The 24,745-nt window shown below is 38.6% G+C and overlaps 1 protein-coding gene across 1 annotated transcript in view; it reads left to right on the top strand.

Annotated features, from left to right (window-relative positions):
- GRIN3A (glutamate ionotropic receptor NMDA type subunit 3A) overlaps window positions 1-24,745 on the top strand; it is a 215,892-nt gene that overhangs the window by 166,439 nt on the left and 24,708 nt on the right. The window contains exon 6 of the mRNA XM_072655052.1: window positions 1,957-2,108. Coding sequence (XP_072511153.1) covers window positions 1,957-2,108 — 152 coding nt within the window. The remainder of the gene's footprint in view (window positions 1-1,956; window positions 2,109-24,745) is intronic.

The raw sequence follows: 24,745 nt of genomic DNA, 5'->3' as shown, positions 1-24,745 counted from the left end.
TGTCTATGGTCCCTTTTATGTGGTCTCTCAAAGTAATTTCCAGGATAGCAACAGACTAGAATGCAATAATTACTGTCCACTCAACCAGCAAGAAGACAGGGAAAAGATAAAGAAGGCCCTAGTTTCCTGAGGTTTCAGCCCTGGAAAAGGATCCCGGAGGTTGCTGACAAACGGGACTATGAATCATAGACTCTCAGTGTTGGAAAAGGCTCAGGGTCATCTAGTTCAAGGCAGAAAGTGTAAATCTCCTCTACACCATTTCTAATAAGTAAGTCTTTCTATCTCAGCTCCAAGAGTTCCAATGAAAGGAAACCTCATGAGGCAGCCCACTGGACAGCCCTTATTGTTAGATCATTTTTCCTTATATTGACCCTTAGTTAGCAGACCCTCCAGAGCAAATCCCATCCTTCTATATGGCAGTCCTTTAGCACTTGAAGATTTTTATCATGTCACCCAGTTCACCTAAAAAGAAGAAATATTTTAGCTAAATTATTTTAGCAACTAAGGAAGACTAAAAGCTGAGATCTCAGACCAAAAATATTTGGGTCAGGACTTTCCTAAGAGTAGTACTGGATAAGCTATCCATATTTCTCACCATAGCTACCATCATTGGCATCATTTAATGGTCCAAATATATGAAAGCTTAAACCCAATTTTAGAGCATCTTGAGTGACTTGATATAAGGAATTGTAAACCATTTGGGGAATTTGTCTCACAAAATTTCTCTGCTTCATCTTCCTGGCTCATGCTTCCATCCAAGAAAACCCTGAAAATTTCCTTATGTTGCACATTTTGATGTCCAAAAAAGATCCTCAGTTCTTTGTCAAGTCCTCAAGCTAAAGGGAACACTAATTTGAACAGGTTTAATTTATTAAAAAAACAAAAGGACTTGTGCATGAACCCAAAGATAGTCAAAAATACTCAGTCTTCTCCCATAAGAACCAAAACAGTCCTTCTAACTTAGAGTACTACCCTACAAGGTTCAGAATTACTAAGAAGTCAAGCAATTTTCCTCCCTAATGGGTCCCACAGAAAAGAATTCTAGGTTTATAGAGAGTTTATCTCTTTCCCTGTGCCCCAAACCTACTTCATCCACATGACACACAATGCTAGTCTAAGGCAAGCTCTAGTTTTGCTCCTTCATGGTTCTATGACTTAGTTTTAGCCACAACTCCAAGCCATTTTTTCCATAGTTCCCCTCCATAATCACCTTTCTTTTCCCTTTGGCACTCCTCTGCTCCATTACTAGTTAATATACCCATCAAGCAAAGTTTATTTCACACTGGGGGCCATATGCAGCTTTCTCTCTAGGTCTACGTGTGGCTTAGCATCTCTGGCTGTCTTGCTACTGCCTCCAGACCTATATAGGCATAACTTGCTCTCCATCCCTATCTTCCTTCCATTTCTCACATCAAATCTCTTGTATGCTATCTTGGATGCACACACCCAGCAATACCATGGTCTTACCACTGGATGAGGCAACTAGAGTAAGAGTAACAGACTTAGTAATGATGTTTCCTGGATTCCCAATTCTCCTTCTAAGACTCCATATCAACAAAAGACATTGAACATTAGAGCTCAAATGTATCTTAGGGATCAGAAATCAGACCAAGGAAACTGAAGTTTACACAAGCTAAATGATTTGCCATGGATCACACAATTAGTTAATGGCAAATCTGAAGCTAGGGACCAGATATTCTGACTTCTAGTACACAGCTTGCTTTCTATTACCTCAGGAAGAGTCATAGAGACTCATCTGGTTCTTTCACAGGAAAATTATTGGTCTAGAAGGGAAAACAAATAAAAATATAAATATTTTAATCCTTTGAAAGAAAAGTGCTTTATAAACTCAAGACTTTATTGCCATGATCATGCCTGGTACAGAATCAAAGATGTCTATCATAGCCTCTCAGAAACAATGGGGGAAATGTCATTTGAAATTGTATTTTCTCTTAGGCTATGGTATTGGCCTTCCTCCAAACTCTCCGCTGACCTCAAATATATCAGAACTTATCAGCCAGTACAAGTCACATGGATTTATGGACATGCTGCATGACAAATGGTACAAGGTGGTTCCCTGTGGCAAAAGAAGTTTCGCTGTCACTGAGGTAAGAGATATATTTGTCAGTCACGGCTCAGCAGTCTTTCTTTGCCCTTAAGGGTACATATTGTGTGTGTTTAAAGGGGTGTTCCAGTCATAGAAGCACTGTTATCTTGGGATATGTGGCCAGTGGTAACAGATTATGCAGTAGCCCCTTGGTTCTCTGATCAGTATTTGTTATGCTCCCTCTCTCCTGTGGGTTTCCTACTATGACTTCAGTTGTGCCTGTTCCTAGTCCAATCTATAGTGAAACATCTTTATGAGAGGCCATCCTAAAGATGTTCCTTTTGATGCTTTCCTTATAAAGGATAGAAAAGCTACATATATTCTGTTTATTACTTGGGTTAAAACTCCTTCAATAAGAAGACAGGAAATGTCATTCCAAGACAGACCAGTGATCCATCCAGTCCAGCATTCTGACTCCAAGAACGAAACTGAAGAAGGTTTTATATGGGAGAACAGTCATTGCCCCTTATATGGATTACTAGGAAACATCCCAAACATCCCTAACACTCTTTGCAAGAGATCCTGAGGAAAAAGGAATCCATACAAGCATAACAAACCAAAAGACTAGGAAAAGGTGGTGATGGTGGTGGTGGTAGTTTCAGTCATGTCTGACTCTTTGTGACCCCATTTGGGGTTCTCTTGGCAAAGATAATGGAGGAACTTGCCATTTCCTTCTCTAGCTCATTTTACACATGAGAAACTGAGGCAAATAGGGTTAAGTGCCTTGCCCAGGGTCACACAGCTGGTAAGTATTTGAGACCAGATTTGAATTCAGGAAGATAAGTCTTCCTGACTTCAGACTTGGCATTTTATCCACTGACTCACCTAGTTGCCCCTAAGATCAAGGTAGGAATTCCCAAGTCACAGAACCAGAGGGACCAAATGGCCTCCAAAGTTCGTTATAACTCCAAGTCTATGGTTCTATGTTAGAGTTGAAATGGACCTAAGAGTATATCCAAGGAGACAACCTGATGGAATGTTTTGGTTTGGTTTGAGACTGTTACTCCTTCTCTTATCTGAGCTGGAAGTACAGCAACCACTCACAGGCTGCTGATTGGCATGGGAACTTTGACCTTCAGTTTTCTCCTCCTTAGGTAGCCTGATTTCCTCCACTCCTGGGTGGTGGTATGAAGCTTACCATATTGGTGCCAGACAATTCAGATAAGTGAACAGCTTAGCACACTGCCTCTCATAACTCCTGAGCTCAAGCAATTCACTGGCTTCAGCGTCCTGGTAGCTGAGATTACAGGCATGTTCCATGATGCCCAACAACCTAGTGAAATAGAATAAGCATTATATTTAGAGTCCAAAAACTTATACTGAATGTTGCCATAGGGCAACACTGGGCAGGCCTTGTCCCCTCTCAGGGTCTCCAGTATAGCAAAGGAATAAGACTGTAAATTTCTAAGGTCCTTTTCAGGGTTAGCTTTCTCTGTCCATTGTTCTAGTCCAAAACCCACATTTGACAGATAAAAAAAATGAAACTTAAAAAGCTTTGGGAATTTGTCCACCTGAATGGTAACTGACAGAATCAGAGTTGGAACTCATGGTTTCTTAATCACATTCCAGTGCTCTTTTCCACTTTAACTTTTGCCTCCAAGATTCCATTGGAGATATAGCTAGCATGACACTCAGCAATGCAGTAATGAGGAGCTGGCAAGTGATACAATACCGCAGTCAGGGACACATAGGTGGATGGATGGATGGATGGACAGATGATGGATGGATGGATGGATGGATGAATGGTCATTTAAAAAGAAGTCTAATAAACCTGAGCCAAGTCAACTTGAGACCCAAGAGAATAAAGCCAACAAAAAAGGGATTGTGTAAGTCCATCTGAGAGTCATGGCCAGCCAGGAGAGCATGCCAAAGGTTGAGATGTCAAAGTGAAAAGAGAAAGATTAAAATTAATCTTCCAGGTCATTTGCCATTATTTTGCTAGTTTGCAGAATCTTTTGAGTAATAGTAAAAGTACATTACTCCAAAACAAAATTGAGCCTGGAACACAAATGGGCAAATTCATGAGGTAATACCTATATAAAGTTCAAAAAAGGAAAAAAGAGGAGACTGACTTAAGTAGTATGATCTCAAAGGAGGAGAAATTATTGAAGGAAATCAATGAATGCAGATGAGAACAAAACATTTAATAATGTGCATTAACCTACAGGTACTTGCATAATATGCACAATGACTCATGAGAATCTCAGATTTAGGGATCATAAACACAGATTTAGAACTTGGCAAAGTTCTTCTGGTCTAACCCTTTCATTTTAGGGTTGAGGAAACTGAGCCCCAGAGAAGTTAAGTGACTTGCCCAAGGTCACACAGTCAGCAGACAAGCATTTCCTTAGCACTTGCTATGTGCTAGCACACACTGGAGATAAAAAGAAAGGGGGACAAATGGTCCCTGTCTTAAGGAGCTTGCATTCTAAGGAGGAAGAGGTTACAAATGATAGAACTAGGATTTGAAAGAAGGTCCTTAGTCTCCAAAACTAGCACTCTTTTTTCACTATGACAAAAGCCTCCTCCAACTTAACTTAGAAATAGGCTGATACTGGGAGAAGTCTGGGCTTCACAAATTGAGAGACCCAAGGACCTGGAGAGATTACTAAGTGGAGAAGACAAAAGAATTATTGAGAGGTTAGAAAGCAAAAGATCCAAAATAAAGGGATATAGTTTATTTCTTAATTTAGAAGAATAGAACTTTTTACTTACAGGGGAAAAAAAAGTCATCCCCCAAGCAGTCAACTTCTTCCAGTCAATGAAAAAATTCTCTAAATCAGGTCCTTGTGGTCTACCAAAGGATTTCAGGGTGGCCCCCCAAAATTGTAGGGTTGCCTTTGCACACGCCCCTGTTTGTCACATTACCCACAGCAACCAACCATCATCGATCTGTCTCTAATCTAATCTATCTGCTGCCTACGTAGTGCAGGTCTGTTCTAAATAAACCAACTATTGTTCAACCAAAGCTCTTAGTGATGGCTAGAATTTGGCACTTTTTTATAAAGTGTTATAACCATGACTCACCTGAAACAAAATTGGGAAGCAGCAAAGCTGGTCTTGATGCCTTTCCATTTTCTCCATCTCCTCATCTCACATCTCATTCTCACACCTCTCATCTCCCAGAACTCTCCTATGTGCCATATTGCTATAGGTCTCTTTTTTCAGTCAAGTTGGAAAGAAACAGGCAAATTAATTCATACTTAGGTTCTTGTATCTGATGATATCTCTAGGATATCTCTTTAAGAAGGCAGTACCTTGACCCATCTGATGGCTGAATTCCAGACTCTATGGTAAAGTAGTGAGTGAGATATTTGAGGGGCAGGACTTCCTGTTTCCTCTTAAATCAAACTTGAAGGTCATGCTGCTATTCAGCCTAAATTGACCTTTGTTGTGATACCATTTGCATACTCCCTCTGGTAGAAACTCTATCTCCACCTTGAGGAGAAAACAGGAAATAACAGCAGAAGTTAGACATAAGATTGACAAAACAGTATAGAACTGGTAGAGACCTTCTAGGTCATAAGTCCAATGACCTCATCTTGTAAATGAGAAAACAGAGGCTAGAGGGAGAAGGGATTTTCCCAAGGACACCCAAAATTTGAACCCAGGTCATCAGACTCCAAGTCCGGTTTTGTTGCATGATTGTTGCAATTGTGGTGGTGGTGGTGGTGGTGCTGAGGGAGAGAGGAAGAGAGAGGAAGAAAGAGAGAGAGAGGGAGGAAGAGAGAGAGAAAGAGAAGGGAGAGAGACAGAGAGAGAAAGAAAGAGGGAGAGGGAGAGAGAGAGAGAAAAAGAAAGAGAGAAGAAAGAGAGAAGGGGGGAGAGAGACAGAGATAGAGACAGAGAGGGGGAGAGACAGAGAGAGAGAGAGAATAGAGAGAGAGAGAGAACAGAGAGAGAGAGAGAGACAGAGAGAGATCTGCTTCTAATCATTCATGCTTACAGAGCATGTCAGGAAATTGGATCCTCAGTTCCTAAAATTAGTCTGCAGCCAAATCAAACCAAATCTTTACCTCATTAACTGCTTATGCAGGAGATTGTTTCATCAGACTCTACTATTACCTCTTCCCCAGTGCCTCTGAATTTGCTTTTGCCTTTATGTAAATTTCTTTTTTTTTTTTCGAGGTGCTGGAGGGAACAAAGAGCAGCAGCCCAGGAAGGTGAAATCTGGGAAAGTGCTTGTATTAGGGTACTATCCAAAAGCCCTTTCTCCCATCCATCCTGACATGGATACCTGGAGTCTTCACTTTATTGTATGTCACATGTAACTAGAGAACTCCATCTTCCTATACACCACAAGTCTTTGTTCTTCAGGGGAAATCCTTACACCTACAAAGACATACATGCACATCGGCACACCTACATGCAAGCACATGTGCGTTCACACACATACACACACATACACCCTCTTGACATGTTGCTGAAAAACCCAGTCTCTCAGTGAAACAAAACCAAGTTGAAGCACTTTAGGACAGTAGCAGCAGCTGTACTAGGAAGACCATTGGCTAACTGTAAAGTCTATCTCCCTCCTCTCCCCAGAGGTGGAGGACTAAAGAGAGGTACAGAAGGAGGCACATGCTTTCACTTACAGTTTTGGTTTGTTTCACTTAAGTATATTTTCTTATTTTGAGGTTGGTTCTATGTGGGGAAAAGAACATTGGGAAGGACATTTCTTGTTGCGAGGTAGGGTTCTATATGACATTGGGAAGTGACAGTGTTGCAACTACTGTTTTTAAAGCATTAGTAAAGCATATACTTAAAAGAGAAAGTTTTCCATGCTAAACTGCCGAAAACAAACCAATAGAGAACATTTATATGTAAAGTTTGCAAAGCAATTTATATGCTTATACATCATTTCATCCTCACAACCACCCTGTGAGATAGGTATATTCGTATCCTCTTTTTACAGATGAGGAAACTGAGGCTAGGAGAAATACAGTGATTTGTCCAGGCTCACACAGCTAGTAAATAGCAAAGGCAAACTTTGAACTCCAGTTTTCATGACTCCAATTCCAGCACTTGATACAATTTCCCACTTGGTTGCCTTATAAGGCTTCCTAAGAAGGATATGGAATAGCAAATTGCTATTCAGGCAAGGAACTTTTTTTTCCTCATTATGTCCATGGGACGTACACACACACACACACACACACACACACACACACACACACACACACTTAAATTGATATAGAAGAGCTTTGACTCCACTTCCATATCTTGGAAAAATACAGTGCTTTGAGGGAAGGTAAAAGAATCTCCTCTGCAATCATGCATTATCTCCCTGACTTTCATGAGTCACATTATAAATAGGTCTAATTCTACTGGCCTATCTTTAGCAAGCTCGGTTAGAGGATTAACAGAAAGGAAGAAAGAGGGCTTGATCTTTTCATAGGAATTTAAAATTGTCATTTCTGGCGACTTCCTGAGCTCCTCTCAACCCTACCCCTCCTCTGCCTGCAGAGAACACATGATCAATGAGTTGCATTTGGGGCCAGTTTGTGGCATGGATTCAAACCTCCTGGCTCAGCAAAATGTAACTTTTGTGAATCCTTGATGTAATCTTAGCTGTCCCCTCATACCCTGGGCAGGAGCTGAGTATAATCCTTTAAAGAGGAAAATTGGCAAACCAGGAAGAAAGATGTTGCATCTAGCAGCTCAGCAAACTTAAATGAGGCTACTAAAATACTTGGCAGTAGGATTGGTCACTCAGGGGATCATTTGTCCCTGGTCAAGTCACTTCACCCTGTTTACCTCAGTTTCCTCATCTGTAAGATGAGCTGGAGAAATAAATGGCAAACCATTCTGGTATCTTAGCCAGAAAAACTTCAAACGGGGTTATGAAGAGTGAGACACAACTGAAAACAACTGAACAGGAAAACTTTCTTTAAAGTTCCTTTAAAAAGAATTAGTTTTGGTGCCAGCAGGTCACCTCATTAACAGTCAATTGATGATAGCAGTGCCTGAGGGAAATATCTTGACAGAGAAGACTTTCCCAACAGAAAGGGGCAGCTAAGTGGTGCAGTGGATAGAGCACCAGTGCAGGAATCAGGAGGACCTGAGTTCAAATGTCACCTCAGACACTCAACACTCACTAGCTGTGTGACTTTGGGCAAGTCACTTAAGCCCAATTGCCTCATCCTGGGGCATCTCCAATCATCCTGATGAATATCTGGTCACTGGATTCAGATGGCTCTGGAGGAGAAGTGAGGCTGGTGACCTGCACAGCCCTCCCTCATACAAAACAAAGTCAAGTGCAAGTCATGTCATTATTTCTCTGACGGCATGGTCTTCTCCGGCAATGAAGGACAAACATACACACACTTAAGCATAGTAAGAGTTCAATGTTCCCAGCAGGAAGAGACCTTAAAGGTGATCTTATCCAAGTTCCTTATTTTACCAATGGGGAAACTGAGGCCCAGAGTACAGAAGTGACTTGCCCATGGTTTAATAACAATAACAATAATAGCTAGTATTTATATAGTGCTTACTGTGTGCCAGACAATGTGCTAAGTGCTTCACAAAATATTTTCTCATTTGATCTTTACAACCCTAAGAGGTAGGTGCTATTAGATATAATCCCCATTTTATGGAAGAATGACTTACCCAGGATCACACAGGTGGTAAATGTGTGAGGCTGTATTTGAACTAAAGTCTTCTGACTCCAGGGCCATCACTCTGTCCTCTATAGGGTCTGCATAACACCAGTCCCCATCCTCCACATAGAAGTCAGTGACATATGTCTAAGAGATCACTTTTACGGAAAGGAAACCTGCCTCAAAGATTAAATTTAATTCACATGAATTTTAGAATATACTCATATCAACAAAGGAGAATATAATCCTCAAGTTGGGAAAATTCATTTGTAGCACTCATCATCATAATCATAGTTGATATTTCTATAAACACTAAGTTTTCAAGACCATTTTAGCTCTATTTAGCTCATCTGGACTTCAGAACAGCTCCTTTAGGTATATGTTACAGATGTTATTTTCCACATTTTACAGATAAAGAAAATGAGACTGAGAAGTTAAGTGATTTGTCCTTTGCTACCCTGCTAGCAAAGGTTGGAAGCAGGCTCGAACTCAGGTCTCTGTCAGTGCTAATCTATTGACATGGATCATTATGTGGTCAGTAAGTCTTTATCGAGCCTTATTCAGAAGACCAGCTGCTGCAAACCTTCATCAGTGTGTTGTCTGTCATTCCATCCTGTTTTGCTGATCTGGCCTAAGAGAGCACCTTCCTGGATTATGAGACTAATCTTTCAGCTGTGTAGAGCTAGCTCCATGGCCTACAATAGGTTGTTAATGAGATTACGCTCATGGATTTGATTCCTTGGTTACACAACCATCACTTCCTGGTCATATGCCTTACAAATATCTAGGTGACCAGCCAAGAGTATTTAACATATTAGCATAATCTTTCTGTCCTAGATAAAAATATTCTTACACCCTCAAGAGAATAATAATTGTCATTTATATAGGATGTCCCAAAAGTCATAGTGCAGTTTTAAGCCGTTAAAACTTTCAACTGCCCTTAGACTTTGGGACACACACTTTAAATTTTAATCCCTTAAAACTGCACTAAGACTTTTGGGACATCCTGTATAGCTCTTTAACATCTACAAAGTGCTCTATATGTATTATTTCAATTGATTCTCACCACAACCCTACAAGGTATCAACCTCATGGATTCTTGTCTCCATTTTACAGAAAAGGAAAGACAAGCTCTAAGAGCTTAAGTGACTTGCCCAAGTTAAGTGTATTATCAACAGCTAATAAATGTCAGAGGCCAGAGTGAAGGCTGGGTCTCTCCTGACTCAGGGCATTCTTTCCACTAGGACGCATTTCCTTCACAAGCGTAAGGAGTCAAAAATGTTGTTGACCCACAAAATAAATAGACATTTTTCCTTCTTAAGCCAATTTCACTGGACATATTTCTCTGAATTCATTTAGCTAGAATAATGTCCAAAGATTTGTCCAGTTATTTGTATTTCAAATATTTTTAAATAAGTCTGACTTGTATCATCCCAAGCAAATGTAGTAAAAATGCAATTTTGTCCTATTGACTCTACCTACTGTTAATAACTCGTATTTACATAATGCTTTAAGATCTGAAAAGCACTTTACAAGCATTATCTCATTTGATCTCCCCAATAACCCTTTAAGGTAGATATTATTATCCCCATTTTAAAAATGAGGAAACTCAGATTCAGAGAGATTGAACGAAATGACTTGTTCAGTCACATAGCTAATAGGTATTGGAGCAGAATTTGGACTCAGGTCTTCCAGACGCCTGGTCCAGCCCTCTAGCCACTGTACCACACTCTCCTGTTGCTACTACCTCTGCAAATGCTTTTCCATTGTTTTCTCTTGTTCACTCCCACTGCCTTCATCCCCAAAAGTCCCCGATTATCTCCAATCTGACTTAGGCTCCTAACAAGTCTTTCCCACCTCTGTTATCTCCCTACTGCACAGCTACACATACACACACACACACACACACACACACACACACAATCTACCCTTCAAACCATTTCCAAATAATCTCCCTGATACATACATACAACTAGTAATGTCACTCCTCTACTTCACAGTTTTCAGTGACTCTCGAAGACCTTCTTAGTAACATTTAAGCAGTTCTTTCTGTCATTTGAGGCTTCTACAACCTGGTGCCATCCTATCTTTCCAGCCTTATCACATCTTTCTCTCTTTCATGTTCTCAGTAATTCAATAAAACCAGAATATCATTTATTCACCAAGTATACCCTGAACTTTCCCCTTTTTTTCTTTATTGTTCACCATCTTTGTTTCCTATGCATAGAATGTCATTCCTCTCCTCTTTCTCTATTGATTGCTAACCATACTTTTAACCCTAAAATGCCACCTTTCTCATGAAGGCTTTCCTGATTGTCCATTTGGTAACAAGTCTTTCTTTCTTTCTTGGTTATCAGGTAGTACTTTGTTTCATACCTCTCTAGAACAGATGTCATACATTATTTTAAATTATAGCTATCTAGAAATGAAATTTCTCCCTACTAAACTGTAAAATACATGAGGGTAGAGAGAGAAATTTGACATTTTCTCCCCCTACACAGTACAGTTATGCATACACAGTACGGTCTTACTAAATGTTGGTTTAATTGAATCTTGGTGGAGGATGCTCAACAGCATAAATTATCATCATTTATAATTATCATTATTTTTTCCTGATCTTGAGAAGACAGATATACTATGAATAAACTTGGGGTCAGGAAATTGTAGCTTGGATGAAATGATGAAAATGGTGCTGTACAATTCATGAAGACTATTGAGAAGGCTTTCTCAGAGTCTACCACAAAGCCAGCTCTTCACTCTCTCCTCTGTTGCCCCAACCCTATCTCCAAAATCTATCCCTAAAACCTGGCTGTGATTAGGCCTGGTGAGGATTATTAAGTGAGAAGAAAAGTTTATTTAAGAATACCTCTTCCTTCCAGTTTTTTTTAAAACCATTTATACCCTAACAGCAATGGAGACCACAGCAAACATGTCAGAAAATGCTGACATGGGGCAGTTTTCCATCCAGTTTGTCTTTGATGTCATATTAAAAACCCAGATGGAAATGTTCTTGGGGAGAAGCCAAATTCTAATGCAGTTGCTTCTGCCCATGAAAACCTGGCCATTTCTTGACCCAGTCTGTCCCTGTTTGATTTCAAAATGGCACAGTCTTCAGTCCAACCTAGTTCTAATAATTGATGGGCAATGAGAGGTCATCAGTCAATACATTCTGCCACCAAGAGAAGACTCTCCTTGCATATCAGAAATTATTTTGGCAGATAAATGTTTCCCTTGGAAATATCCGTCTATGCAAACCAAACATAAGATTAAATATATTGTGACTGGGCATTACCACTCCTCTTTGGAAGCTTGCAAAGAAACACAGTGACATTTATGTCTTGTCATGTCAACAAGTTCAATTCAACAAGTTTTTATTAAGCACTTGTTCTATACAAGGTGTTATGCTAGGCTCTGAATATAAAATACAGACCCTACTCTTAAGGGTCTTAGAATCTAAAGGACTGTAGTAAGGCAATGATGGGGATAGAGATGGGGGATGGGGTGGGGTGAAGGGATGAAAGGCACTAGACACTTGTGCCAGACTCAACTATATCCAAGGCAGAATGTGAAAAGTACAAAAGAGAGGTGCAGACCACATGCTCTGAGAATTTTGAAGAGCTTACTTCCAGATGTGGAAAGCAAGATTTGTGTCCTGAAGGAAGGAAGCAATTTCAGTAGGCCAATTAAGTTGGGAATCCAGTTGAGGCTGAGAAGAGAAATCCCCTCTAGACATAGGGAATGGTCAAAGCAAAGGTACAGAGAAGAAAGAGGGCAAGAGAAGACCAAGGGACAGCAAGTAGTTCAGTTCTGTTAGAATATAGAATGTCAAGGAATGGTATGGGACAAGACTGAAATGACAGGTTAGCAATATACTGTGGAAGGCTTTGAATGCCAGACTAGGGAGTTAATGCTATATTTAGTAAGCAGCATAAAGTCACTGAAAGTCTTTTAACAGCTTAGTAATGAGATGGTCAGAGCAAAGCATAAGTGGAATTACACAGGCATTTATGTGAAGGCTAGATTGATGAAGGGAGACACTAGCAGCAGGAAGGCCAACCTGAAGGTTATACAATAGTCCAAGTGAGGACAGACTAAACTAGTACGTTGACAGTGTGGGTGGAAAGGAGAGAAAAGGTGTGAGAAATGTGGTAAAGGTGGAATCAAAAATATCTGACCGTTGATTGGACATAAAGTAGAAGCTAAGAGTTAAAAATAATCTGAACCTTTGGTAGATGGGGAGGAGAGGTGGGGATGTTTGGTGATACCATCTAAAGCAACAGAATTTAGGAGCAAGGGCAAATTATGGCTAAGACACCGAGATGAGTCACAGTGAGAAATTACACAGGGAAAACAAGGAGAGGATGTGAACAGCTTCTGTCTGCTCTGCCCTTCTGCCAATTCAAGTCTCTCTAAGCCTGGTGAAATCAAAACTGATCATGACTATAACATGCCTGTAACTTTAAGCAGTATTGGACTTAATTGATCCCAAATGATAATTTCTGATACTTTACTATTGTCATGGCAAGTTCTGTGCCTCCAAGCAAAATTTTGCAAAAGAGGCATCCTTTAAGCCCACAGCATCCAGATATACCTTAGCTATGGTCCTTAGTAAAAACCATAAGGCACTATGAAATGGAGAGGGACCTATAGAACTAGTTTTAGGGGTGAGGAAAATCACAAAATAAGAGTTTTTGCAATGGGTTCAGAGTCCCTTCTCTGATTCCCATCCATGCTCAGTAGTATTCCCTTTTACTCTATCTATATCCCTTTTACTAATTCTCTTCTTGTCCCAGTTCCCTCCCATTCTTTCTACCCATTTCCTACAGTAAAACCTACCCTTAAGAGAGAATCTCTTATCAGTTATTCACTTTAATGTGAATTTAAATCAATGTGTTACTTCTACTAGGAATATTTCATTTTTAACATTATCTCTAACTGAGAAATGAAAGACTTCATTCTCTTTTAGAAGACATATACAGTAGTGAGTATGTGAGATAGTTGGAAAAGCAGAAAGACCTTCCTAGGGCCCCTGAAATCATAGGTCTACTATGCCAACATGTAAGATCAGCCCTGTGTGCCTGTGGAGATGATAATTATGGCTTCCAGCATAAATTATTAACCAAAAGTATCCAGTGAATTCCTTTTTTTTTTTCAAATAACTAATGCACTGTATAATGGAACCTAACCAGCATAGTCTTTGACTCTGAAAGACTATTATCAGTCATCACTCTTGTCATTGTTATCAACAATATCCATTACCATTGACACCACTACCATAACGTCCATGGATATCAATGCTCCAACCTCATTCAAGTAATCCATTCCGCTGTCAAACAACTTTCACCATCCAGACATTTTTCTTCATGCAATCTTCTTTCCACGGACTACTCTGCTGGGAATTCAATGACTGAATTAAGATTTGGCATCTTATCAGCTGGCTTAGGTTCCCACAAGAGTTTCTGGAGATATGACACTAATATCTGACATTTGTAAACTTGTGAGAAGCAGCATAGTATAGTAGATAGAAAACTAACCTCGGAGGCAGGAAGACCTGAGTTCAAGTTCCATTTTTGGTGTACACTGGCTATGGGGCCATGGGCAAGTCATTTAATTGCTTAGTGTTTTAGGAACTCTCAGTTGTAAAGAAGATGCTCACCTGCCATGGTAATTTCCTTATCCAGGAGTTTCTCATCCCAATGAAATCAGAGGTCCAGTGCCCATCCTTCCATGAAGCAGTACTATAATTATTATTTCCTCTATTATACTTACGCATTCATTCTTTCCATTCTTAAATAGAACTGTAATCACCAATGTAGGCATTCCTTCCACCAGTGCAGATTACAACCCATCCATACTTTCTCATCCTGTTTAATTCTTGCCCATATTCTTCCATAAACCCTCCTTAGAGTAGGTATCTAATGTTCTGAATAGGTCTTTTCATATTTCTTTTTTTAAGCTTTTTTGATGTGTTCTGTTTTTACATATCAAATATTTAAAGATTACCCCCCACTCCATGAGAGCTCTCTTGTAACAAAGTAAAAGAATTAAGTAAAACTAACAACACAGTGAAATCAAGATTTAATCTGGCCTCAGACACTTGCTGTGACCATGAGCAAGTCACCTAACTTCTGGTTGCCTCAGTTTCTTCATCCATAAAATGAGGATAATAATAGCTAGGATCCATGAGGATCAAATGAGATAGAAATAATCATAAAGCCCTAAGCACAGTAATTGTAAATTGTAAAACTTGGCACATTACAGGAACTATTTAGATGTTAGCTATTACTATTATCATCATTTAAAAGTGTTATGTGTTCTTTATTGTTCAGTCATTTCAGTCGTGTCAAACTCTCCTTGACCCCCTAGTAAAGGTCTGAGGCTGGATTTGAACTCTGGAAGAGAAGTCTTCCTGGTTCCCAGCCCAGTGCTCTATCAAATGAATAATCTCACTGCCCAAAAGTGCTGTGCAACATTTACTATTTATAGCACCTCCCACCTATTTTTAACTTTTTAAATTCAATTTTATTTTATTTTCAACTCAATTCTCCTGCTCCCCTCTCTCATCCATTAAGAAGGCAAGAAAAATAAAATCCATTACAAATATGTATAGTCATGCAAAAGAAATTCTCTCATTGGTCAATCTAAAAAATAAATACGCTTCAATTGGCACTCTGAGTCTATCCCCTTTCTTTTAACAGAAATCTATTTTCTTTTCCTCCAATAAAGAGAAAAGAAAAATAAATTCCTCATAACAAATATGCGGTTGAACAAAGCAAAGTCTTTCATTGGCTATACAAATGTTAGGTATATGTATATGTATGTTTATGTCTCATTCTGCATCTTGAATTCCACTGCTTCTCTGGCAGGATGTGGAAAGTATGTTTCTCCACTGGTCCTCTGCAATCATTGGTAATCCTCGTATTGATCATAGCTCTTCCAGCTTTCAAAGCTGTTTGTCTTTATGTTGTAAATTGTTCTCCTGGTTCATCAGTTTATGAAAGTCTTCAGAATTATTTGTTCTTATAATATTGATACTATAGTATAAATTGTTCTTTTGGTTTTACTTATAACATTCTATATCAGACTATACAAGACCATGTCTTTTTGAAATCATCTATTTACTCTTTTCTCACAGCACAATAGTATTCCATCACATTTATATACAACAGCTTATTCAATTCCTCAATTAATTAGCATCCCTTTAGTTTCTAGGTTTTTGCTATCACAGAGCTGTAATAAATATACACAAGATCTTTTGCTTATTTCCTTGGTCTCTTTCAGGTATAGGTCTAGTAGTAGTATAGCTGAGTCAATTTTAGTAACTTTTTATGTATTATTCCTAACTACTTTCCAGAAAGGTTATATCCATTTATAGATTCACCAAACAGCAGGTCAATGTGTCTGTTTTCCCACAGCCCCTCCAACATTTATCATTTTCTTTTTTTGTCATCTTTGCCAATATGATAGAAATGAGATGGAATGTCATTAATTGTTTTAATTTGCAATGCAGGAATACATTTAGCTCGATAGGGATACAGATAGGAAAGGAAGAGGGGAAAGAAAATATAAGCATGAGGTAATATTCAGGAAGGAATTAGTCATAAGAAAAACAAACCCTAAGCTTGGAAAGGGGATAGGAAGGTTAAAAGGAAAAAAGACTTTTCATATTTCATAGAAACCAGTGCTACTCTCAAACTGTTCATATGCTGTTCATGCTACGTGACCAGCCTACTTCACTTTCTAAGCATATATGTCCATGATGTCATTTATTCTACTTTTGCATGCAAATCATCATTAGTCATATGCTGGCATCTACTCACCTTCCCCACTGCTCTTTGCATCACCCATAACCTTGATTCTTCTGTCAGTCAATCAACATGCATTTGTAAATTATTTATAGTATGCCAGGCAATGTGCTAAGCACTTGGCTTTCCATGATTTCCAAGCAAATGATAGTGAGAATACTGATGATGAAAAAATGGACAGAGGGCAGCTTAGGATTGCTGAAGACACTGAAATTCCCTAAATGCGATCCTCCTATCCCTATTCAATTCTGGGTCCAGATAATTATCCATCTGCAGTAGCTATTCCAAAAATATGTACTGATAAAATGACTCTATGAGTTGGTCATCCAGCTGCATGTCATAGTTATATCAATAGAGTCTGCATTTATTTGTTTTTTCCTGTAGAAATTATTAGAATGGCTCCTTGGAGTGATGATACAACTTGATGAGAAGGCTGTGTTTGTAGTGTTTTGGGGCTTCCAGCAATCAGTATGTTGACATCCACAAAGAGAAGCGTGTGAAAAACCTCACAATCTGAAGGGAATTCCTCTTCTGAACAGATTATCATCCATGACACTAACAAACGCCTTCAAAAGGCACGTCTCTCTGTTTTATGCCACACTTGGTAGATAATTAAACAAGATTGATCTTTATGGTTTCATCCATTGAGGAATCATATAATCTTAGATTACAAAATAAAAGCATCTTACTGGAAGAAGGCCTACATTTTACCCTAATAAATCAAAGCTTTGCTGGAGTCAGCAAACAATAAGTTCAATGAACTCTTATATTTTCTATACTTTCTTACCAAGAAAGAAACTGGGACTCAGAGAGATTAATACAAGTAACTACAAGTTTAAACTCAAGGCTGGTTCTCTTGTCATCGTGCCAAGTTATTTCTTGATGGCATCAATGCATTCTTAGAATCAAACAAAAACTTCAGAACAAAACGTCCTTAATCCTTTACAATAGGTCAATTAAAAGGTCTGGAGGAGACAAGGGACCATTTTTTTTTTGTAAAGAGACTGACTGGACATATATTTCACTCACTTCTATTTGTGAAACATTCAGAATTCACAAGAATTTCCTAAAGAGAAGGACTTAGCAATAAAATGCTTCCTAAATCTAACAACCATCCTATTTTTTATCCTATCTTCCAGATTTCAACCAGCTCACTTCTCTTCAAATAGGTTTTTAAATGTATGAAGACTGCCATCTAGTGGCAAGAATAAAATAAGGCACCACTGAACCTTTTAGAAGTCCTTATTTCCAAATCAGGAAAATATTTGTTGAACTGAACAAACTGATGCCTTTTTGTTTCCCTGTCATCCCCAACTTCAAATACTGGGGTTTTGTGTATTTAAAATCTATAGGCTGATGATAACCAAACAGGCTATTCTATTGGAAACACAGCTTTATACAGTCACAAGATGGCACGTGGTTTTGAATTTCAGCCCTTGTAATTTCTGCCTGTGTGGTTTGGGAGAACCATTTGGCCTCTTTTGAGTCTCGGCTTCCTCATTTGCAAAATTAAGTAACTGGACTAGATGATCTCTGATGTCTCTTCAAACTTGAAATCATAAAGCTAAAAAATGTCCTGAGAGTTAAGAATACATTTATTACTCTGTAGTAAGTGAAGTATGTGCTAGTCAGGGACCAGCCTAGCTAAACATGGAGAGGCTCAACACTAGAAGACTGGCCATCAGATGATGAATTTTTTTGACCATGGTCTCCCATGAAATAGAATTCAGGACATCTATGAATCTGTAGCTTCATCTGTGTGAATACTATGTGTATTGTATTATTAAATCCAGGGTGTACTCCTAGACTACAGATCACAAGCTCTTCACGTCCTCTTATCCTGTGGAATTCTTATTCATGATACGTTCTCTTCTCACCCACCCTTCACCAAATCCTCTTCAGAGATTCTACCTGAAATATTCTAGATCCTTTAGATCTAGAGTTAAGTGACAACGTCGATAGAGCACTTGAGTTCAAATTCTGCTTCAGTAAACTTAGTAACTGTATGACCCTAGGCAAGTCACTTAACCTCTGTCTGCTTCAGTTTCCTCATCTAAAAAATAAAGATAATAATAGTACCTACTTCCCAGGGTTATAGTCAGGATTGAATGAGACAATATTTGTAAAGGGACTGGCAAACCTGAATCATATATAAACGCTAGTTTTTTAAAGTTTTTGTTGTTTTCTTTTTTAAAAGATCAGTAGTTCTTAATTTTTTGTGTGTCTTCGATTCTTTTGGAAGTCTGATAAAGCCTATGAATTCTTTCTTTGTTTTTAATGCATTAAAAAATACATAGAATTACAAAGGAAACCAATTAAATTAAAAGACCATTTTATCCCATTCAAGTTCATGAAGCCCCCTGAAGTCTATCCACAAACCCCCTAGGTCCATACACCCCTAGTTAAGAACTCCTGTTCTAGATATTTTGATATTGCTTGGATAGCAATGGAGCATAGGGGATTTCCCTCAGCAATCCCTTGCTCTCACCACAGGACCAGTCCTCATCCTTTTAACTCACATTTCTCTGATGTTCTCATTTTCATTATGCAGTCACTCCTGCATAATTCTGCACTAATAACATGGCGCAGTGTTCTCACTCCCATCATGTATTTCTTATTTTTTTTTTGGGTGGTATGCAGCTTTAATAATTCAGAAACTGAAGAATTCATATTTTGCTTCCCTATGCCATCAGAGGAAGAATAGCCAGATATCATGAAAATTCCATGAGAGAATGAATAGAAAAGCATTTGGAAAAGTATAAATGTTGGTATTGACTGAGTGTAATGATAATATATGTACCATATAACCCTGGGCACATAATTTAACCTCTCTCAATTTATTTTATCATCTGTAAAATGGGGATAATACATGTTCTTCTTTATTATAAAGTCCAATATTAATGTGAATTATTATTATTGTACTACTTACGTCACAGCACTGTCTTGAGGATAAAATTATGTAATGGAGTCAAAGTTCTTTATTTAAGTATTTGTAAGTGTATTATTAACATTACTATTACAATGGGTATAGTAGATAGAATGCTGGGCTTGGTGTCAACAAGACCTGAGTTCAAATCCTGCCTCAGATACTTACTAGGTCTGTGACCTTAAGCTGGTCATTTAACCTCTCTCAGGTCAATTTCCTCATTTGCACAATTAAGAAAATAATAGCAACTACTTCACAGGACTGTTGTAAGTATCAGATGGAATATGTGAAAAACATTTTATTTCAGTTGTGAAAAGCATATATGTATATATACTATGCATAAAACACTGTATCCTTACAACATTATTTAAATATTAGTTATCATAATTAACTTAAAGCGTTATACAAATGTTAGCTGTTATTATCATCATCGGTCCAGATGTTCTAATGATCAAGTGACAAATTCATTGATGTCCTTTTATTCATCTTCTGACTCTACACTGACATTAAGTTCTTAATTATGGATGATCAATTTTTAAATTTACTTTTTAAAATTAAGTTGATCTCTTCTACAAAGTAAAATCTACCTCCTAATCACCAGAGCTAGAGGCACTAGGGGGATTCACCACTGGACTCCCCAGAACCATCCAAGAATAGGAGTCTAGTGTAAATGCCTTCAAACTGCTGGGTGTGTCTCAGTCCGTAACATCCTGGGATGATGCTATGGAGCTGTTGTAAAGAGAGGGCACCATGATCCTGGGAACCAAATCACTGTATAGTTACTGACCCTGAATCCAGAACTCACCTGGGCCTCCACCTTCAGACACTCTGCATTTGGAATAGCAAACCTCGAAAGCTGCCACTGCTGTTCTTGTACCAACTCAATTATCATAAGACCACAGAAGGGACCCTTGGTAGAGGCCCAGGTCAACTGGTTCTTACCCCAATTCCTCCTTTTCCCCTCTCTCTGTGAATCAGAGAGTACTGTACTCAGGTAACCCCAGCCCGGTTCCAATCCACTGTGGCCTTTTCTTACCATACCCTTACCCTTCTCCAGTATGCCCTACTTGTCTTGTCATCGCCAATTCTACTGTGTCCGCTATTTTAAGCAAACTCCTCCCCATCCTACTCTAGATCTCTTCAACCCTCCAGGCCTCAGTTTCCTTGTCTATGAAATGTACTAAATGGCTAGACTAGATCATCTCTAAAGTTTTTTCAAAACCTCTATCCTGTGATCTCATGATCTTATACTCTTAAGTATTTCCTAGATCTCTCTCTAAAAATTTCACATCCCTGGTCATCCTCTTCATTTTCTCATGTCTCCTCTCTCATAGATCAGGAGGTGGATAAATCTTTGCTCCTCACAGCCAATTCCAGGCCATCCTAAGCCACTATTACTCTGCAACATCTGCTCAAGGTTCTTTCCTGTCTATCTACATTGTCTCATTTAGATTTTTGTAGCTATACAGTAATACCTCGTTTTATTGCATTTCATTCTATTACACTTTTTATGGATGATTTTTTTTTTTTACAAATTGAAAGTCCGTGGCAATACTACACTGGGCAAGTCTATCAGCACCATTTTTCCAACAGCATGTGCTCATATCAGGTCTCTGTGTCACATATTGGCAATTCTCAAAATATTTCAAACATTTTCATTATTATTACACTTGTTCTGGTGATCTGTGATTAATCTATAATCTTTGATGTTCTATTGTAATTATTTTGAGGCACCACAAGCCACACCTATGTAAGACAGCTTTTTAACTGATCAACGTTGTATGTGTTGTAACTGCTCCACTGACCAGCTGTTCTGTCTTTTTCCTTTTCCTTGGACCTCCTTATTCTCTGAAACATATGATATCAAAATGAGGTCAGTGAATTATCCTACAATGGCCTCTATGTGTTCAAATGAAAGGAAGAGTCAATTGATGTGGCAAACTTCATCGTCTTATTTTAGGAAATTGCCATAGCCACCCCAACCTTCAGCCACCACCAACCACCCTGATCAGGAAGCAGTGATCAACATCCTCTACCAGTAAAAAGGTGATGACTCACTGAAGTCTCAGATGATGGCTAAAGTCTTTAGCAATAAAGTATTTTTAATTGATGTATATACATTGAATTTTTAAAGACATACTGTTATTGTACTCTTAATAGAATACAGTATAGTATAAACTTAAGTTTTATATGCACTAGGAAACCAAAAAATTGGTGTGATTCACTCTATTGTAACATTCACTTTAATGCAGTGGTCTAGAACAGAACCTACAATATTTCCAAGCTATGCCTATAATCTAGCAGACTTAAAATCACTCTCTAAAGGAAATATCATGTACCTGATTTCTCCACCACTGTACCTCCTTTTCCTACCCCCCCATAAGCTACATCTTCACCACTGACACCTACGTATAGTAGTTCATCACTGTTCCATTAACACGAACTCAAACTCTGAGATTCTCCTCTTTGATCATAATCTCCTAACCCACCATCTTTCCCTCTACTTCACTATGAAACCCATCCTTCATCTTAACATCAGCCTCCAGTCATCCTTTAAGGTTTGCAAAATGTTTTTTTTATGTTATTTCATTGAATTCTCACAACAACCCTGTGAGGCAGCTGCTATTGATATGTGTTACAAATGAGAAAACTAAGTGACTTGCCCAGGGTCACACAGTGAGTATCTGAGGCAGGATTTGTATTCAGATCTTAATGACTCCAAGGCCAGCCCTCTATCCACTCTATTACCTAACACTCTAGCAACTCCAATAACAGCAATTATAGTCCAGACAGAAAGGAAGGGCAGCACTTTGGCAGGCCAATAGGGATAAGCTTTTTATACAAGTCGGATGCTATGTCATAGGCAAGCTGCCTACAATGACTAAGGATAAAGGTGGCCTAACTAAGAACCCTTGTTCTGGTATCTAGGATTAATATTTAATGACCCTGAGGAGAAAAAAGCATTTTGTTTGTACTGGACTGATGATTTCATCAATTCAGGGGATTCCTGACATGGTAACTCCCTCCACTAATATATAGATCTCTCCCTCTCTCTTGTCTCTCTCTCTGTCTCTCTCTGTCTCTCTGTCTCTGTCTCTGTCTCTGTCTCTCTCTCTCTACATATATATATATGTATGTATGTATATAATACATATATGTCAGTGACTCACTTGTATTTCATAGTTTTAGAAAGTTACATGGGGCACTGAGAGGTTAAAGTACTGCCAATATTCATGCAGTGGAAAAGGGTCCAAAAGAGGAGGAAGCAGTCAAAGAAAATCATTAATTCAGTAACCAATTTTGTAGTGCTTCAAAAGGTAATTATTATGTGTCAAAGGCAAGACACATGATAAAGAATGAATAATTGTATCTACTAGAATATGTGAAATAATGATGTATGCCATATAGTCTTTCAAATAGGAGAGCATTAGCACAGAAATTTTTATCCAGGTTGAAGGCAGGCAACTTAGATGTGTGTTAAATAAAATGGCACAGTAAACGCTGCAAGAAAATGAGAGCTGTTCAATGCCATCTTCCAACATTCCATTTAGTTGGCTATTTGACATGGCCCCGAAGTACTCTCTCCTAGGTTTTCCAAAAATAAAGATGGAAAACAAGGCTTTTGTGTAACATAGGTTTCATCACTTCCATTTCTACAAGTTTTATTTCTCACCGTCATTTTGTTTCACCTGGCACCGTAGATCTTTGTGTGGGGGCCTCTCATGGCCTCCCACCTGAGAATTCTTGAAGAGGAGAAAAAGCCATTTGCTAAAATAGTGAGACCTACAGTCTTTGATTTCTTCCCAAATAGTCAGTCAACCACTCTAATGTACTTACTACCATGACTGCCTGCTACCCTGCCCCCCTACATGATGATAAATATCTAAAGCAAAGGCTGATGTACAGACCAACAAATTGTATTTTCAGTTGCAATGGCTGTGAGAAATATGGCAGGAGAAAAATGAAATGATGGCCTTGAGCTCCATCAATATGCCAGCCTAAAGTGAAGAATAATAAAGAACCACTTTCTAGAAACTCAGTTGCCATGAAATGTCAAAGGACACATAATTGTGAAGTAAAACCATTACAGATAGCCAGTTGGCTGATTAAAGAAGTAAAACATAATTTTCCCAGGCATATCTCTCTGACCATTGAGCAGCCTTAAGTGAGGGGCCAATAAGAGGTCAATGAAAGTGACTGAACATGCCATTAGGGTCCATTTGGGACTGTGGGTATAGAAATTATACATGGAGTAAAGCCCCAGTTGTTCCCGTTAACAACAGATTAACAACAGCCAGTATTATTCAGATCAGGTTTTCCTATTAACTGGTTTAAAAAGCTCTGGGGGATTCACAACAATAATCTAAGGTTTTTGCACTAAAAATCCTTAATGGAGCCTTAAGCAATAAATAATTGCAGTAAATTTTGAGTAGTTACCTTGAGGTTCACAATGCATTTTTTTGTTACTGAAAAGGGTTCATGGGGAAAAAAAAGTTGGGAACCACTGGTCTATATATATCAGGCACAGACTCCGGTAGTCAGAAAGTATTAGAAAACCTAGGGCTCTTCCTAAAGTATAAGTATATATAAGATCAAGGTTTTAGATCTGGAATGGACATTAAAAGTCATCTATTCTAACCCTCTCATTTTGTACCTGAGAAACTGAGGTTCAGAGATATTAACAAAAATTCTAGTCAGGATTGTCTGACTATAAATGTAGTATTCCTTCCAGTTTAACAAAATGTGATGTTATAGATATCCACATCCCCGAACTCCTAGAAAACAAGATAAGTAATCAATATGCAAGAAAGGAGCACAATCCTGCCTTCCGGGTCCTGACTGCATTTTCTGAAGAGGACAAATTTAGGTGATGATTGCATTATAGAATAATTAAGGAAAGCTTACATCAAGCATAGCTGATTGAAGCTTTTTTGATTAAATGAAACAAAGATGAGGAATTCAAATCAATTATCTAACTAAAACAACCTGAAAAGCAAAAGTGACAGCAGATAATAGACAGTTATGGGAATGCCGGCAAACTGACAATAAGAAATATCGTTGTCAAGTCTTTGGCCCAACACTTCTGATGCCTAGACTTAGACACACATATGCTCAAGGTGACAGAATGCAGGAGACAAGAGAGATCTTTCCCTTACCAGCCCCAAACAACTCATCCAGAACAAAACTCATCATATTTTTCCCCTAAAAGTAAAGACCTAGAATAGGGGGTCTCTAACAGGCCAATAATTTTGGCTGGATGATTAAAATGGTTTCTGATAGTCAACCATGGAACCACTGCCCCAGCTGCATT

Source organism: Notamacropus eugenii, chromosome 1 (assembly GCF_028372415.1).
Source record: "Notamacropus eugenii isolate mMacEug1 chromosome 1, mMacEug1.pri_v2, whole genome shotgun sequence".
In the NCBI taxonomy this organism is placed as follows: Eukaryota; Metazoa; Chordata; class Mammalia; order Diprotodontia; family Macropodidae; genus Notamacropus; species Notamacropus eugenii.
The sequence above is the reverse complement of the archived record's forward strand: the minus strand, read 5'-3'. Positions and strand labels throughout refer to the sequence as shown.